This window comes from Ceratotherium simum, chromosome 32 (assembly GCF_057802395.1).
Source record: "Ceratotherium simum simum isolate JZ-2026a chromosome 32, ASM5780239v1, whole genome shotgun sequence".
In the NCBI taxonomy this organism is placed as follows: Eukaryota; Metazoa; Chordata; class Mammalia; order Perissodactyla; family Rhinocerotidae; genus Ceratotherium; species Ceratotherium simum.
Window position 1 is genome coordinate 20,504,450 of NC_141931.1, and position 19,024 is coordinate 20,523,473.

Genomic DNA, 19,024 nt, shown 5'->3' on the forward strand with positions numbered 1-19,024 from the left:
AAAAAAAATCAAAAGACAACAGTAATTCCTTATGTTATTAATAATTCCTATTTTAGGTGACCAAACACTTATTTTGAAATGTCAATGCAAACACAGCAAAAAGTAAGCTGTGTTTGTTTTTTCTTAATTTTCCATGAACAGATATACTGAGTTATTGTCATATCTTACATAACCCTAGGTTTAGGTCCTTTGGCTGACTGTTTCAGGAAAGGACCCATCTGTGTAGTAGAATACATAAGAAAAACATTCAGATGGGAGGAAGTGATAATATTATATAGAAAAGGAAAAGAGAGTCTGGAGTCAGCTGATAATAACTCAGTGACCATAGCCGAGAGGCAGTCGGCATCACAATACTACATTAAAACCAAAACTTGTCCCTCGTGGGTGGGGCACATCCAGGGCTTTTGAGGGGCTGATAATACTCTCTTTCTTGACTTGGGTGATGATTATACGGGTGTTGGTTTTGTAATTATCCATTACTTTGTATATATAAGTTTTATATTCTTTGTCTACACGTTATATTTCATAAAAAGGAGAAACAAAAATTGTGATTACGAAAATAAAGGTTGATCCAAATTTTTAAAACAATACCAAGAACTTTATCTGGAAACATAAATAGTGTCACACTTAGAAACCACTGGTAGGGCTCCCACAGGATTAACTGAAGCTTGGTATTAAAACGAAACTTAAGAGGTCGCCTAATGCTATCTCCAATCAATGCAGCAATGAGCTCAAAAACATGTTTGTCAGGACCCTGTCTCACAAATGATAGATATCACGTCTCTTCATGAAAACAGCTCATCCCATTTTTGGACAGATATGTTTTGCTTCTCAAACTAAAATCTATCTCCCTCAAACTTCTACCCATTTATTTTAGTTCTACTTTATGAAACAACAGAGGATACTCAACTCTTTTTCAAAATTAGAGATATTTTTCAAAATTAGAGCTTAAAAAAAATGGATTTTCTTTTTAAGTCTTTAATATTACTCTCATCAGGCTAAGTATTCAAAATTCCTTCATCTGATTTTCACGACAGCTTCTAGAGTCAGCCACTTTCCTCTGAAAGTTTCCGTTTGTTCAAAGTTTATTTTTCTTGAGCCCTTCTGTATAGTTCAAATTCTTTATATCACATGAATATCTTATATATTTTTTTGTAAGGAAAATAATAGTTGATATTGACCAGGGTATGGGCAAACACTACAGGTGAGAGTATAAATTGGTATAACTGGTATAAAGCCCTCTGGTAATGGGTATCAAAAATCTTAGAAATGTACATAGTCTTTAGTCTTCAGTACATAGACTCCAGAAATCCTGCTTCTAGAAAATTTTCCACAAGAAATAATCATACATTATTATGCACATAATGACATCCGTATAAGGATGTTCATTCTTAGAATGATTTTTAACAGGGAAATACTGAAGCAATCTAAATTGACCATTAATAAAGAACTGGTTTTAAAAATATTGTGGGAAATTATACAGTCATAAAAAATTATATAGATCTCTATATTCTGACCTAGAAAGATGTATTAAATAAGAGAAAGTAAGTTACAAAATAGTATATTATTTAAGATAATTTAGACAATCTAAGCATAATTATTTAGAATATACATGTTTAATTATACTTATTTAGAACAATGTGTTTAGCTTTTAAAGTTTAGGAGGATATATTCTTTAAAAAGTTTAAGATAATAGTATCAGAGATTAATTTAGAACCTCACAAAGAAAGATGGCTAGCTGCACAGTATTTTTAGTTCAATAAGTCATCTTATACGGGAAATAATGACATACAACTTATTGGAAAGAACTGGAGATAAATGCAAATGCTGTGGAGATTTTTCTTTTTTTCATGAAACGCTCATACATAAACTTACCTCTTGCCTAGAAAGAGTCATGGGTAATTTTTCCTCTGCCAGTTCAAGTTCTAATACTGGATTTGATGAAGTTAACGGTTTCTGGTCCTCCTCTTTTGGCTGGATCTGTAGTAATAGCCAAAAGAAATGAAATTCAGCTTTTAAAATATAGTCTAGTTAATATTTATCATTCATTACATTAGCTACTCACAGAAATTAAACATGTTTTAAATATTGAAGGTTTTCTAAATGTTCCTCTGAGGAAAGAGCTCATAATAAACATACATGCTTTAAAGAGCTTATCAAACTTATCGATTTCAGGGACACCACAAGTAGAAAGCATGCACATAGGAAACAGCATTCTTGCTACAGAAGAGTGACTTAACTACAATAGCTTCTAAAACTATTTCAACTCATTTTCTTCCTAGACTCTAAAGAATTCTACTTTTTTGTTAAAAACAATCAACTTGCTTCTCCTCTGTGAGAAAATCATCTCGCAGGGTTATTTGATCCTTGCTCTGGGTTTAAAATGAAGACCAAAGAAAAGAATTGCTTTCTAACAGAAACCCGTAAAGCCTCGAGCTCCAGCTTTTTCCTATCCTACTTTTTTGAAAGGTATTATTCCAAGTGCATAGAAATCACTGTTGGAGATGTAGAAAAATTCCCCAACTATACAAAACTTGCCCACAAACTAAGCGATGAATCTTATGGGAAAAAAACGAAAAACAGCACCTTTCTACTCATAACACGCAAAGAAAAGAGTGGACATTGTTGCTTATTTGAACCTGCAGGAAAAAAAAAACCTCTTCATCTATTTTCTTGAGTCTGCTGCCCAAAGTCACAGTTTAGGAAAATTGAGTTCAGCAATTAATAAGCCCCGTTGTGTGGTCTGTAAAAAGATATTGAAACATGGTTTCCCATCTGACCATAAGACAAATCTAAAATGCCAAAAGTAAGATCAAAAAACCACAAAACAAGATCAACATTAAGGGAAAATTCACATTCAATTAAGAAAGGCTATATGGTAAAAATTCTATAATTTTATGATTCTAAAGTTTACAGTAAAAGGTTATGTTTATCAGTGTTAATAGTGCTAAGAGAAAATTGAGGTAAAAAACTAACCTTTCGTATTTTCACAAACCAAATCAGGATCAAGCCTTAAAAAACGGTAACTAGTTTCTATAAAGAAATAAAGGTAATACGTGCTATATTTTCATAACTACCAAGAAGGAAATATTAAAAACATTTTAGCAAAAAAATCTACGTTTTCTTTATAAACATAAAAACAGGTATTTCTCCAAACATTTCAGGATGAAAAGCATTTTTAATTACAGAATGGCAGTCAACAGTTTTCAGGAAAAGATCTAAGACGTTCTGTCAGCTGGATGCAACGTTACAAGTGGTATCTTTACAGTAATCATCTTGCTTCAGTGCTTTCCTCTATATAAGCAAGAAAGTACTGCCGTGTCACTGACACAATCCACACAAAGCAAAACTGCCACTGTTTCTAATTATTTTCCTACTGTATCAAAAAGTTGAAAAGATTCAAATTTAGGGATCTGGGAAAGCAACAAGTCAGCAGAATAAACCCATGGTGATTCTTATTCCAAATCAAGTTTGAGTTAGACAATGCTGGGCAAGCAAACGATGAGAAATCATCTTTCTGAATGTCTGTTCGATGATTATTTACATAAAACACATTTTAATTTCCTAAACCGGAGGCAAATGAAATCAATTTATTTACGAAAAATATCAAAAGACAAAAACTTTCATATTTTAGAAAGCTATCAGAAATATAACCACATTTTAACACTTGCCCTCTCCCAACACTACAAAATAGAGTCAAATGCACATACATACCATTCGCCTTCCTCATGCTTCCTTCTAGAAATGCTATGTCAGATAAATTAATTTCCAGAACTTTCCCCATTACATGCACTAAAGTATTATTTTATATCGACTTTCACAAGCAAAAAGTTGATTTCAAATTTATCATTTGGCAAAAGTATTTCAACAAAACCTCTGAACTTTGGTTAAAAAATTATTAAACTAGATATAGTCTTCTTTTAAAATAATTCAAACATAACATCACCTCATAACTTTTAACCCCTCCCAATAAAAACCCCAATATAGTATTCAACTAGGTAATCTCAAAGATAATTTCAGTCATGCTTCTAAAATATACAAAGTCTTCCAGATAACTCATTTGTTTCTAACAAATATTTCAAGATTATATTTTCTATCCAACAGACGAAGCAGTGTTTGAAATGTGATCCCTTATTACACAAAAGCATATAAATGTTATATGGCACTATATTGCAGGCAGAGGTACTTGGGGACAAAAGGAATTATTAACAATGCAAACGTAAAAACATGGCTTAAAATATTCAGGAGAAAGCAGAGGGAAAAAAAATTACTGCTAATACCACTGTTGTTGAATTAATAAAACGTTTTGAACCCTTTAAAAATAGACTTTTATTGGGAGAGGTGGGGAGAGGAGTAGTGGTGGAGATGAAAATGAGACAGTATCAGATCCAGGACTTAATTTAGAAATAAAAATTCAAGCTTTGATCTCAAGCCACTTCATGCTGTCCACAAAAGCCAAACCATTCCAAGCCAAAAGTCATGCATGTATTTTCCTAAATTCAAGATAAAAAAAAAAAAAAGAAAGAAAGAAAAAATAAAAGCCAAAACTCATACCTCTCCAGATGGCTTCTCATTTATAGGCTAATGTATAACATTGATAAATTGAACAGAGATCAATAATTTTGTCACTTTACAACAGCTGTATAAATTTAAACTCAGAAATATACAATTTAACATAAAAGCAGGCATTCATACCTTGTAGCCACATCTTTCAAAATATGCTTCCTCTTCTTTTTTTGCAAGTTCACTACGTTTGAAATATTTTTTATTTTCCTATTGAAGAAAGAAATAAGTTAATAACATGTCCTTGGGTAAAATTCTACGTCCCATAGTCAACAACCAGAAAACTCTTCAGTTTTTCAAGAATTTGGTCAAGTTTCTTGGTTCCACGGAGATTACATGGATTTCCTGAACACACCACCTGTCCTCCACCCCTGGTCTAAACATGAAGTATTTTTCTGCAGTATCATTTTAACAGGCACATCCAACAGTAAAGAGAAGAAACCAACAATATTTTCCAAACATTCACGTTGTTTTGATTTAATTTCCCAATGTTTAAGTTCAATGAGAATTTCTACAAATGGACTCATTATGAACCACATAAAATGGGATGATTTAATTATTTTCTCCTAACAGAAACAATCAAACAAAAACTATGGCATCTACAGCTGACATCTTAAATCTCACTACCAAGAGTGCTCCAAGGGTGTGTCCAAATTCTTTTTGTCATCTGGAATCTTACTGTATCAATCATCTAACTGTATTTGGATTAATCAGTTCTTAAAATTGTATTCATCAATTCTTAAAATAATGTAGATATAGAATGGTTTTGGAGCGTCTTTTTATTAAAAAGATGGCTTAAAGGTATTTGTTTTAATATGATTTGATGTTAAGAGACAAACTCTAAATCTACTGTGATGGGAAAAAACATCAGCTCTTTCCATACTATATATAAAATTATCCTCACTGTTCAATCTACAGTCTCTAACTTAGAGACTTCTTAACTATCTACAGCTCTGCCTCTTGGATATTATTCCATTGATGACTTTGTTCAAATAAAGATACTGCCCTACTTTATTAGTAGTAATTATAATAGTACCTCAATAATACCTGCACACATGTATTTAGCACCTCATAGTTCCAAAGCTCATTCACTTAGGCAATGACCATCAATGGATAGATACTAAGACCATTACAAGAAAGGCTGGTGATGAACAATGGAAAGATCAGGCTGCCAGCACTTGAACCCAATGATCAAGCTTGGCATCAGGAAAACATTATGCACCTCCTATGTGATACACATGGGAAGTACACAGCACCATCTATAAAGTATTCTTGCCCAAAAGCTAAATCTGAAACTAATCAAACATTTAGATCTAACTTCCAGTTTACTAGAAATGTAGGGAATAGAGGAATAAGCTAAATAACATCTGGGAAGCAACCAAACACTGGGACGTTTAACAAAACTAGCCTCAGTTTCACCAAAAAGTTAATGGTATAAAAAGAGGGCAGCTGGGGGAATGAAAATGCTCCCAATTAAAAGAAACCAAGAGTCATAAACAAATGCAATGAGCAGACTTTGTGTGGATCTGATCTGAACAAACCAACTGTAAAAACACATATATGTATGTACTTTAATCCAATTGGGGATATTTGAATGTGAAAGGAATATCTGATGGTATTAAGAACCTAATTTTAATTTTGTTGGGTATGATCATATTTTATTTACATAAGAACATGTTATTTTCTAGAGTCACATATATTGAGGGAAGAGTAGACAGGGGTTCAATATACAGTTCCTCTCTATTTTTGTGTGTTTAAAACTTTCATAATAAACTGTTTTTTAAATTCATTCATTAACTCAATAAACATTTATTGACTTATCTACCACACACCAAACACACCTTTACAGAAATAAAGATGAAGATATTACCTGGGGTAAGAAACTGATGGTAACATCTGAACATCAAAACTACCCTGAGAAAAGTGGGAGCAGATACTATTAACTCTATTTTAGAGGTGAGAAACCTGAGAATTAGAAAGGTTAGGTCACACTCCCAGAACTCAGTAAGCCTTATGAGTAACAGAGGCAGGACTAGAACTTTGATTCTTAAATCCTTGGAGTACAGATCTAGTCCTCCAAGCTACAGTTCTTCACTCCCAAAATGTTATTGGAGTATCATAAATTGTTCCTTTTGACTATGAAGCATATAACTGTCATATTTCAAACAAATAAGTTGACAAACACATACTGGTATCCTCTCAGAAAGAGCTGATACGTAGAACAAACTAAAAGGATTCTCCAGACCAGAGTCCATGGTCCAGTCTTTAACTATGACATCTTTTACTACCATGTCTCAATTCTATTGAACACACCTAACAAAATATTAAGCCTAGAACATCAATTCTCAAAATGTGGTTCATGGACCTCTGGGAGTCCGTCCCTAAGACCTTTCCAGAGTTTCCATAAGGTCAAGTTTATTTTCATAATAATATTAAGACACTATGTGCCCCCCTTTTCACTGTGCTCACAAACTACTGGAACCTTGGCATAAACAAAGGCTAAGTATCTTTATTTATGTACCAGTGATCACTGCATTCTTCGCCACCATGCACTTGCAGGAAAATAAAAAGGCCAGTTTCGCTCAAGAATGTCTTGACAAAGTACGATTTTACTAAATCTCAACCTTAAGTACATAGCCTTTTAATATTTGGAATGATGAAATGAAATGAAACATATAAAGCTTTTCTGCCACATAATGAAGTAGTGTTGTTGTCTCAAAGAAAAGCATGTGTGCAATTGTTTAATTATTCAGACTTATATATGGCAGACATTTTCTCAAAACTGAACAAAATAAGCCTGTCACTTAAAGGAAAACAATGAAGCATTTGTTGCCTATGATAAAATTCCATCTTTCCAGCAAAAATTAGAATGGTGGAAAATTTGTATCCATCACTGTGAACTTTATGGCTTCCCAATACTAGAAGGCTTTTCTGATGAAATCAGTGGTGATATTAACAAACGTGATTTTTTAATATTGTTTAATGAAACATATCAGCATTCAGAAGATCTGTACAACTCAGTGAACCATGACATTACAAAGGCAAGATGTTACAAAATTATGCATAGGCAAAAGATGTATGGGCAGAACAGATCAGAATACATCCAGAGCAGAATAGCTCAATGGATATTAATATATGAAAAGTTCATCGATATGGGTCAGACTCCAAACTTTAATCTTTAAGAAACTTAGCACTTGTATAGTTTTGGTATAGTATCAAAGAAGAAGAGCCACAACTATCTGAAAAGGAATTTAAAATATGCCCTTTTCCAACTACCTATCTGTATGAGAATGAAGTTTATTACATATACTTGAACAAAAACAACACATCACAACAGGCTGAACAGAGAAATAGGAGAATTCAATTGTCTTCTAATATGCCAGAGATCAAAGAGATTTGCACAAATGTAAAACAATGCCATTCTTCTCATTAATTTCTTTTGTTTTGGAAAATATAGTCAGTTTTCATTAAAAAATGTATTATTTATGTTAACATACACAGGTTTATTATTGTATGGTATATAAATAAAAATTTTCAAATTTACCAGTTTTAATTTTTAACAGAGTAATTATCAATAAATATATCCTACATAAACCTCTCTGGAGCCATCAATACTTAAGAAAGGAAAGAGGTCCTGAGACCAATAAGTGAGAACCACTGTCCTAGAAGAATCTACCTGTTGGCATTCTCCATGCCTGCACCCAGTGTGCTAAGCAACGTTGCCCATTGATCTGGGTGTATTTATCCACTCAGTTTTCTCTCCTATTGTCTATACTGACCATTATACATTCTCTATTCTCTCCAACCTCTTATGCCTTAATTTCTCCCCTCATTTTCACCAAATGACTAAGCCACTCTACAGAGAAAAGGAAAGCCATTAACAAGAACTCCTCCCAACACCAACCCTTACCTGGATGTGCACCAATCCTTTCTTCCTATCAGAAGGGAAGGGGAAACCCTCCTCCTGTCTAAAGCCAATCTCTCTCAGCTGTATTCCAGATTTCAGATTCTCCTGCCTTTCTCAGGGACTTCTCATAATCAATCATCTATTTTCTCTTCTGCATCTTCGCCTTTTCCCTCTCGACTGGCTCCTGACCATCGTGATTTAAACATGCTCAACACTTTCCTACCTTACAGGAAAAATTCTTTACTCTGCACTGGGTATCATGCTAAGTCCCATTTACAGCACAACTACACTAAAATGTTTTCTCTATTGTGTCTCCATTTCCTCATCTCCAATTCTTTTTGCAGCCCCCCAACAATCAGCTATCCATTCTTACTGCTCTACTGAAACATCCTCTGAGATCATAAATAACCTCCAAGGAGCAAACCCAAAGGATCTTCTCTGACTCATCTTATGCAATCTTTAATTCAACTGCTAATTCCCTCCTTCTTCAATCACTTTACTCTCTTGGATGTCAATTTTTCTTATTTCTTCCTCACTTACTTGTTTGTCCAGCTTTTCCGTTTCTTGTACTTTTTAGTCATTTACTTCACCTAGATTTTTCAATTGATTAGAACATATTAATGCATTATTCTCCCTAATTATTTTGTTTTCCAATACCTTCCATATTGGTTACTAGAGTTCCTCCCTTTATTTCAAGTTCAGGATTTTGTCAATTTGTGTTAGAAGAGCTTTTTTTTTTTTTTTTTTTTTTTAGTGAGGAAGATTAGCCCTGATCTAACATCTGTTGCCAATCCTCCTCTTTTTGCTGAGGAAGACTGGCCCTGGTCTAACATCCGTGCTATCTTCCTCTCCTTTATATATGGGACACCTGCCACAGCATGGCTTGATAAGCAGTGTGTAGGTCCACGCCCAGGATCCAAACCTGTGAACTCTGGGCTGACAGAGCAGAGCATGCGAACTTAACCACTATGCCATCAGGCCAGCCCCAAGAAGAGCTTTTTTAAAAATTTAGTTTCTTTTATATTTTGATAAACGAAAAATGCAAGTTCACAAGAGTGGATCTTGTATGCCAACATTTGTATCTAAAAAGGAGAAAGAAATACACTCACGTTTGCTTCTTTTCCACATTTGCTTTTATATGCATGAAATAACTATAGGATATACAAAAACTGATAACATTAGCTGCTTTGGAGGAGATTAATCAGGCAGCTTGGGGAAAAGGGTAAGAAGAAAAGCTTTTATTGTACAGTCATGCATCGTATGAAGACTGGCATACGTTCTGAGAAATGCATCGTTAGGCAATTTCATTGTTGTACAAACATCAGAGTGTACTTACACAAACCTAGATAGTATAGCATACTACGCACCTAGACTATATGGTACTAATCTTATGGGACCACTGCCATATATGCAGTCCATCATTGACTGAAATGTCATTATGCAGCACATAACTGTATATCCTTCAGCATGTTCTGAATTTTGAATCATTTGAATGAATTATCTATTAACAATAAATTGCATTTTTAAAATTAATTTGCTTTTCATTTTAGAGTTATAGTGAGAAAAATAAAAGTATTTTGCTTTGTGCTATGTGACCCTTTACTTCATGACAACAAAAGGTTGTCAAAAACAAAGGGTTCCCTATCATGTTTCAAATGTCACTCTTTATATACTTTTTGTTTAAAAACAAAGAAGCAATCTGTAAGAAAAGCAACTAAAGCAGTGACTTCTAATTATAAAACATTATTTTATAAAGTACACTGAAAATACACTGATATATCAAGTGCTGTGGATACATTTATGACAGAATTAAAAGTGCAGAATTTTAAAACTAAGCATTGGTAACGTACCCCCTTTACAGGTAAACTCAGGTGGGTTAGATAACTTGCCCAAAGTTAAATGGCTATCTAAGAATGGAGCCACAATTAGACTTTAGGACTTGTTCATTTTACAAATTCAGTTTCTTTTTAACTATATTCAAAATGTTCAAATTCTAAGTTTGTTGAGTTAACTACAGAATGTATAATGTAAGACTGTATAACTACAGTCTTACAACACACACGTCTAAAAGTGGCTGGTACAGAGCGTAAGACAGCATATGAACTGATGGTTAAATTTCTTTGGATTCTTTCCTAAAGCACCTAACATTTCCATTGGACCTTTCATCCTGACAGATTTTAAAAACAAATTTAAAAACAAATTGCATAAAAAGTGCTTCTCCTTTTAAAGAAAGCACCTAATTCCTACATGCTGCTTTATAAATGTTATTCTTTGACTCTGTCCAACTTGTACTTTCTGGATTACAAAACTGAGATTCATAGGTCTGAAGTACAGAAACCTTTCCACCATATCACCTGAAATGTCCGCCCATACTAATAAAGGAAAATCAAAATCAAAAACAAGATGCAACCATGATTGTCAACATTTCATTTAGAATCATCATTCCTTCAACATGTTAAGGTTTTTAGTGTTAATATAAATGGAACACAAACATCATCAAGAACTCTACAAAAGGACACTGGAGAGCAAACAAATATATAGCTTGGATATGCAAAGTAAGACTATATGTGTCAGATCACAAATCACGTGGCAGGGTCAACATCTTGTTGAAGAATGAAAATAAGCCTTAAAGAGTCTGAAGTAATATACCAAATGATAGAGCACACAAACATAAAGAGACACAATGCTACATCAATGGAAAGATCATTCAGACAGAAAAATCAATGAAGAAACACTGGCCTTAAATGACACATTAGACCAGATGGACTTAACAGATATATATAGAACATTCCATGCAAAAGCAACATAACATACATTCTCCTAAAGTGAACATGGAAAATTCTCCAGTATAGATCACAGAACAAATCTTATTAAATTTAAGAAGACTGAAATCACATCAGCATCTTTTCCAACTACAATAGTATAGAACTAGAAATCAATTACAAGAAAAAAACTGGAAAATTCACAAATATGTGGAGATTAAACAACACGCCACTGAACAACCAATGGGTCAACAAAGAAATCAAAGGAAAAATCAAAAAGTACCTTGAGACAAATGAAAATAAAAATACAACATACCACAATTTATGGGTTGTAGCAAAAGTACTTCTAAGAGAGAAGTTCATACCGATAAATGCCCGCTTCAAGAAACAAAAAAAAATCTCAAATAAACAACCTAACTTTATACCTCAAGGAACCAGCAAGAGAAGAACAAACAAAGCCCAAAGTTAGTAGAAGGAAGGAAACAACAAAGATCAGAGCAGAAATAAATGAAATAGAGATTAAAAAGACAATAGAGAAGATCAGTGAAAGTAAGAGTTGGTTCTTTGAAAAGATACATAAAATTGACACATCTTTAGCTAGACTCACCAAAAAAAAAAGAAAGAGCACTCAAAATCAGAAATGAAAGAGGAGATATTACAACTAATACCACAGAAATACAAAAGATCATAAGAGACTGCTATGAACAATTATATGCCAAAAGACTGGACAACCTAGAAGAAATTGATAAATTCCTAGAAATATACAACCTTCCAAGACTGACTCATGAAGACATATAAAATCTGAATAGACTGATTACTAGTAAGGAGATTAAATCAGTAATCAAAAACCTTCCAAAAAACAAAAGTCCAGGACCAGATGGCTTTACTGGTGATTTCTACCAAACATTCAAATAAAAATTAATACTAATCCTTCTCAAACTCTTCCAAAAAACAGAAGAAGAGGGAACACTTCCAAAGTCATTTTATGAGGCCAGCATTACCCTAATACCAAAACCAGATGAGGACACCACAAGAAAAGAAAATTACAGGCCAATATCCCAAATGAACATAGATGCAAAAATTCTCAATAAAATATCAGCAAACTGAATTCGACACTACATTAAAAGGATCATACACCATGATCAAGTGGGAGTTATTCCAAGGATGCAAGGGTAGTTCGAAATCCTCAAATCAATCAATATGATACACACACCACATTAACAAAATGATGGATAAAAATCATATGATCATCTCACTAGATGCAGAAAAAACATGTGACAAAATTCAACATCCATTTAATGATACAAACCCTCAACAAAGTGGGTATAGAGGGAATGTACCTCAACATGATCAAGGCCATATATGATAAGCCCACATCTGGTATCATACCCAATGGCGAAAAACTAAAAGCTTCTCCTCTAAGATCAGGAATAAGAATGCCCACTCTCACCACTTTTATTCAACATAGTATTGGAAGTCCAAACAAGAGCAATTTGGCAAGAAAAAGAAATAAAAGGCATCCAAATTGGAAAGGAAGAAGTAAAACTGTCACTACTTGCAGATAACATGACATATATATAGAAAACCCTAAAGACTCCATTAAAAAACTGTTAGAATAAATGAATTCAGTGAAGTTGCAGGATACAAAATCAACATACAAAATCTGCTGCATTTCTATACACAAATAATAACCTATCAGAATGAGAAACTGAGAAAACAATCCCATTTACAATTGCATCAAAAAGAATCAAATATCTAGGAATAAATTTAACCAAGGAGGTGAAAGACCTGTACAGTGAAAACTGTAAGACACAGATGAGTGAAGACGCAATAAATGGAAAGATATTCCATGCTCATGGACTGGAAGAATTAATATCATTAAAATGTCCACACTACTCAAAGCAATCTACAGATTCAATGCAATCTCTATCAAAATTCCAGTGGCATTTTTCACAGAAATAGAACAATCCTAAAATTTGCATGGAACCACAAAAGACCCCAAATAACCAAAGCAATCTTGAAAAAGCAGAACAAAGCTTCAGGCACCACGCTCCCTGATTTCAAACTACATTACAAAGCTGCAGTAATTAAAACAGTATGGTATTGGCATAAAAATAGATACATAGATCAAAGGAACAAAATAGAGCCCAGAAATAAACCCATGCATATATGGTCAATTAACTTATGATAAAGGAGCTAAGAATATACAACGGGGAAAGGAAAGACTCTTCAATAAAATTTGTTAGGAAAACTGGACAGCCACACGCAGAAGAATGAAACTAGACCACTGTCTTACACCATACACACAAATTAACTCCAAATGGATTAAAGACTTGAACATAAGACCTGAAACCATAAAACTCCTAGAAGAAAACATAGGTGGTAAGCTCCTTGACATTGCTCTTGGCAAGGATTTTTTTTCTTTTTTGAAACTGACACCAAAAGCAAAAACAACAAAAGCAAAAATAAACATCAAACTGACAGGCTTCCACATAGCAAAGGAAACTATCAACAAAATGAAAAGACAACTTACTGAATGGGAGAAAATATATGGAAACCATATATCTGATAAGGGACTTTTATCCAAAATATATAAAGAATTCATACACAACAGCACAAAAACAAACAATCCAAGCAAAAAATGGGCAGAGGATCTGAACAGACATTTTTCCAAAGAAGACATACAGATGGCCAACAAGTACGTGAGAATGTGCTCAACATCACTATTCATCAGGGAAATGAAAATCAAAATCACAATGAGATACCATTTCACACCTGTTAGGATGGTTATTATCAAAAAGACAAGAAATAACAAGTATTGCTGAGGATGTGGAGAAAAAGGAATCTTTGTACACTATTGGTGGGAATGTAAATTGGTGCAGCCACTACGGAAAACAATATAGAGTTGCCTCAAAAAATTAAAAATAGAACTGCCATATGATCCAGCAATTCCACTTCTGGGTATTTAGCCAAAGAAAACAAAAACACTAACTCAAAAAGTTATCTGCAACCCCATGTTCACTGCAGCATTATTTTCAAAAGCTAAGATATAGAAACAACCTAAGTGTCCACCAATGAATGAACGGATAAAGAAGATGCGGTACATAAATACAATGGAATACTATATAAATACAATGGAATACCATTCAGCCATAAAAAAGAGTGAAATCTTGCCATTTGCAACAACATGGATGGACCTTGAGGGCATTACGCTAAGTGAAATAAGCGTAGAGACAAAAACCGTATGATCATATATATGTGGAATTTAAAAAACTAACAAAAAACTAAGCTCATAGATACAGAGAACAGATTGGTGGTTGCCAAGGGGTGGAAGAAATGGGTGAAAGGGGTCAAAAGGTACGAACTTCCAGTTATAAAATAAATGAGTCAGGGGTATGTAATGTGACCTTGTTAATAATACTGTATTGCACATTCAGAAGTTGCTAAGAGAGTAAATCTTAAAAGTCCTCATCACAAGAGGAAAAAAAAAAAGAGACACAATACTTTTCAAAGTGTCAATGAATCTTCTTAGCTAGGCAATGTATTTTATCATTGATTTCATCCAAAGAACAAAACTACATCAAAATTTACCTTTCACAGGTGAGTTCTTTTTATAATTATATACATACATAATTATATATATACACACTATAAAATATATAAAATTATATTAAAATGTATGTAAGAAATAATACCAATCTTACACAAACTCTTTTTGTGTAATAAAGTTAAAGATAAATAAATATAAAGAAAATAAAGTTAAACATACCTACTATATGATCTAACCATTCCACTCCCAGGCATTTACTCAAGAGAAATGAAAGCATATGTCCATATTAAAACCTGTACATGAATGTTCATAGCAGCTTTATTGTAACAGCCCCAAAATGGAAACAACCCAAATGCCCTACTGTTTAATGAATAAACAAATTGTGGTATACCCATACAATAATGGAATACTGCTCAGTAACAAAAATAATGAAGTATTGATACCTACAACCACATGAACGAATCTCAGAATTATTACATTGAATGAAAAAAGACAGACAAGATAGACAACACACTGAATGATTCCATTTATATAAAACTCTAGAAAACGCAAACTAATTTAAAGTAAGAGAAAGCAGATCAATGGTTGCCTGTGGAGGGCGGGGTGCAGGGAGAGCCAGGAAGGTGGGATTACCATGGGGCAAAAGGAGATGTTGGGGTGAGATGGACATGTTTACTCTTTTCATTGTGGTGACAGTTTCACATGTATATACACACGTCAAAACTCACCAAACTGTACACTTTAAATATGTGTGGCTTACTGTATGTCAATTATACCTCAATAAAGCTGCTTAAAAATTCAATAAAAGACCACAGCAAGAGAATTAGGAGAAACAGAAGGAAGAGGAAAGGGAGGAGGAGGAGAAAAAAGCAATAAAAAAAGAAAAACGGGTAGTAGTAGCAGTAGATTTACATTGCCCGACTCGAAGACTCACCATAATGCCCCAGTAATCAAGACAGTGTGGCACTGGGATAAGGATCAACAAACAGATTATGACAGAACACAGTGTCCAGAATGGAGCCACACTGACACAACTATTTGATTTCTGAAGACACCAAAACCATCCAAAGGGAGAAAAAAAATATTTTCAGTAAATGGTGCTGGATCAACCGGATATCCACATGGAAAGCAGTAAACCATGCCCCTATCTCACATCATACAAAAAAACTTATTCAAAATTTTCAAAAACTCTGCTTTTTATAAAAGATAAAACCATAAAGCTTTTAGAATATAAGAGAATATCTTACTCTCAAGTAAATGCCTAGGAGAGTAATGACTTGATCACATGGCAGGGGTATGTTTAACTTTTTAAGAAACTGCCTGACTGTCTTCCAACTGGTTATACTCTTTCATATTCCCAGACAGGACACAGAAAACAATAACCATTACAAGGTGATAAACTGGGCTTCCTCAATATTGAAAGCTTTTGCTCTTCAAAAGACACTGTTAAGAAAATGAAGAGAAAAGCCACAGTCTAGGAGAAAATATTCACAAAACATTTATCTGACAAAAGACTGGCATCCAGAATATATAAAGAATTCCTTCAAACTTAACGAGAAAGGAACAACCAACTCAATTAAAAAATATGCAAATAATTTTAACAGACACTTCACAAAAGATATATAAATGGTCAAAAAACATATGAAAAGTACTTAATATCACTAATTATTACGAAAATGTAAAATAAAACCACAATGCGATATCACTACACATCCACCCGAAAGGCTGAAATTAAAAAGACTGACAATACAAATTGTTGACAAGGATGTAGGGCATCTGAACTCTCTTACTTTGCTGGTGGATGTGTAACATGGTCCAGCCACTTTGGGGAAAGGCTGGGTGGCTTTTTATAAAACTAAATATATACGTGCTCTATAACCTAGCAATTCCACTCCCCAGCACTTTCCTAAGAGAAATGAAAACATAAGACTTGCATAAGAAAGTTCACAGCAGCTTTAACCTTAATAGCCAAATCCTAGAAAGAGCCCAGGTGCCCACAGCAGGAGAATGGGTTAACAAACTGGATATATTCATATAATGGAATACTATTCAGCAATAAAAGTAATAAACAACTGATACATGTGACAATATGGATAAAACTCAAAACATGATTCTGATTAAACAAAGTGGGACATAAAAGAGTACATAGTATGATCCCATTTATGTGAAGCTCTGAAGCAGGCAAAACTAATCAATGGTGGAAAGAAATCTGAACAGTGGTTGCTTCTGGGGGCGGTAGGGACAGGGACTGACTGGAAGGTAATATTCTGTATCTTGATACAGATGGGATTACACAGGCATATGCATTTGTCAAAATTCACTGACTGGTACACTTAAGATCTGTGTATTTCTTCATATGTAAATTTTTGTATACACACTAAAAGAAGTATAAACATATGCTGATCTCTGATTAATGATATACATGCCAAATTGCTTACAGGTAAAGTGTACCAATGTCCTCAACTTAATTTGAAAGGCATAATGATCAGTAAACTGTTTTCATTACCCCATCTGCAGCTGAAAACACGTGTCTATACGGTTCCACAAGACCGCCTCATCTTTGGTCATATCAAGTGGTGTCCCAGCTTTTTACTGTTAATCTGTGATAGCGGAAAGAGTAAATAGCTTATGAATGCCCCTTCATCAAACTGTGGAGAAGCTCCTAAAACAGCCCCTCCCCCATTAAGTTCCTCAAGCAACCTGGTTTCCTATATAAATGAAGCTTTGCATTAAATGAAGATTCACCAATACCCGAGTTCCAAAGCAACTGTCTTCAAGCAATGCAGAGACTACATTTAGGCTGCATGGAAGCTATTGTTGGAGCTTCTCCAGTTTAACAAAGGGGCACTCACAAGGTTTTCACTGTTTCCACTATCAGACTAACAATAAAACACTGGGACACCACCTGTACTGACCAAGAGGAGGCAGCTCTTCTGGAAGAACAATACAACACAGACAGGAGTTTTCCAGCTACAGGTAGGGTAATGAAAACAATTCACTGATCCCTGACCAGCATTTTTAAAAAAAATGAAACAGAAGCGATTAAAATAATAAAACATATAGAATCACATATAGTTAAGGTAAAAACTGTTTCATGGAACTTTTTTCATATATATATCTCAGGGCAAAGTATAAAAGTGTATTTCTTACTGTGGCTGAGGCAGTGAAAAAAGTTTGCAAGTTATTGACGAACACTATGATGCAGAAAGGTAAAGGCTATAAAGGAACTGACTCTATATAAAATTATACAGCTGCAAATCAAGACTGTCTTCCCACAGATACAAAAAGAAAAGATGCCCAGTTACACACATTCTCTCATAGCACGCAAGACACTCACACACCTGATTATACAAATACACACGTTGTAAACCCTGCGCGTGAGCCGAGCTTTTCGTGATTTTCCCTCTAAAGCACTTAGATTTCAACATCCTGGCCCTACCTAACATCAACTATGCCTTCCAACATCTAAAATAGTTTTTTAAAATACTCCCAAATCACTCATCAAAATAAAAAGGTCCCGGGCCGGCCCCGTGGCTTAGCGGTTAAGTGCACGCACTCCGCTGCTGGCGGCCCGGGTTCGGATCCCGGGCGCGCACCGACGCACCACTTGTCTGGCCATGCTGAGGCCTCATCCCATATGCAGCAACTAGAAGGATGTGCAACTATGACGTACAACTATCTACCTGGGCTTTGGGGGAAAAATAAATAAATAAAATTATTAAAAATAAATAAAATAAAATAAAAAGGTCCCTAGAGATAAAAATATTAAATTACAAATATGGACAAGCTTTCCTCACTTATCTGCTAAATAACGTTCTGCTTAATTAGCTCCCACTTTGCCAATTGTTTTTAAAGTTTCACCGATTATGAAATCTGCCATCCACCAAACAATCTCAACTTACTTGCACTACATCATATACATTAATCAGACATTATATCCAAAGATCTAAGCAGCTGTTCTCAAAGTGTGGTCCACAGACCCCTGGGGGTCCTTAAGACCCTTTGAGAGGGTCCATGAGGTTAAAACTTTCTCCAATACTAAGGTATTATTTGCCTGTTTATTCGGTGGGCATTTGCGCTGAGGGTGAAAAGCAATGCTAAGGTCTCCTGAAGACTTAGCAAGAATCAAGGCAGTGAAGTAAAGGGTAGCAGCAGTCACTGCATTCTTCAGTGCTAAGCACTAACAGTAAAGGGGGGACGAGTTTCACTTAACAATCTCCTTGATGAAGTGGTAAGATTATT

The 19,024-nt window shown here is 34.4% G+C and overlaps 1 protein-coding gene across 4 annotated transcripts in view; it reads right to left on the minus strand.

The window, feature by feature from the left end:
* PRPF18 (pre-mRNA processing factor 18) overlaps nucleotides 1-19,024 on the minus strand; it is a 96,305-nt gene that overhangs the window by 29,032 nt on the left and 48,249 nt on the right. For all 4 annotated transcript variants that reach the window (XM_087420820.1, XM_087420819.1, XM_087420818.1 and 1 more), the window contains exons 2-3: nucleotides 4,696-4,773; nucleotides 1,876-1,980 (exon numbers count right to left, since the gene is read on the minus strand). In XM_087420820.1, coding sequence (XP_087276946.1) covers nucleotides 1,876-1,980; nucleotides 4,696-4,773 — 183 coding nt within the window. The remainder of the gene's footprint in view (nucleotides 1-1,875; nucleotides 1,981-4,695; nucleotides 4,774-19,024) is intronic.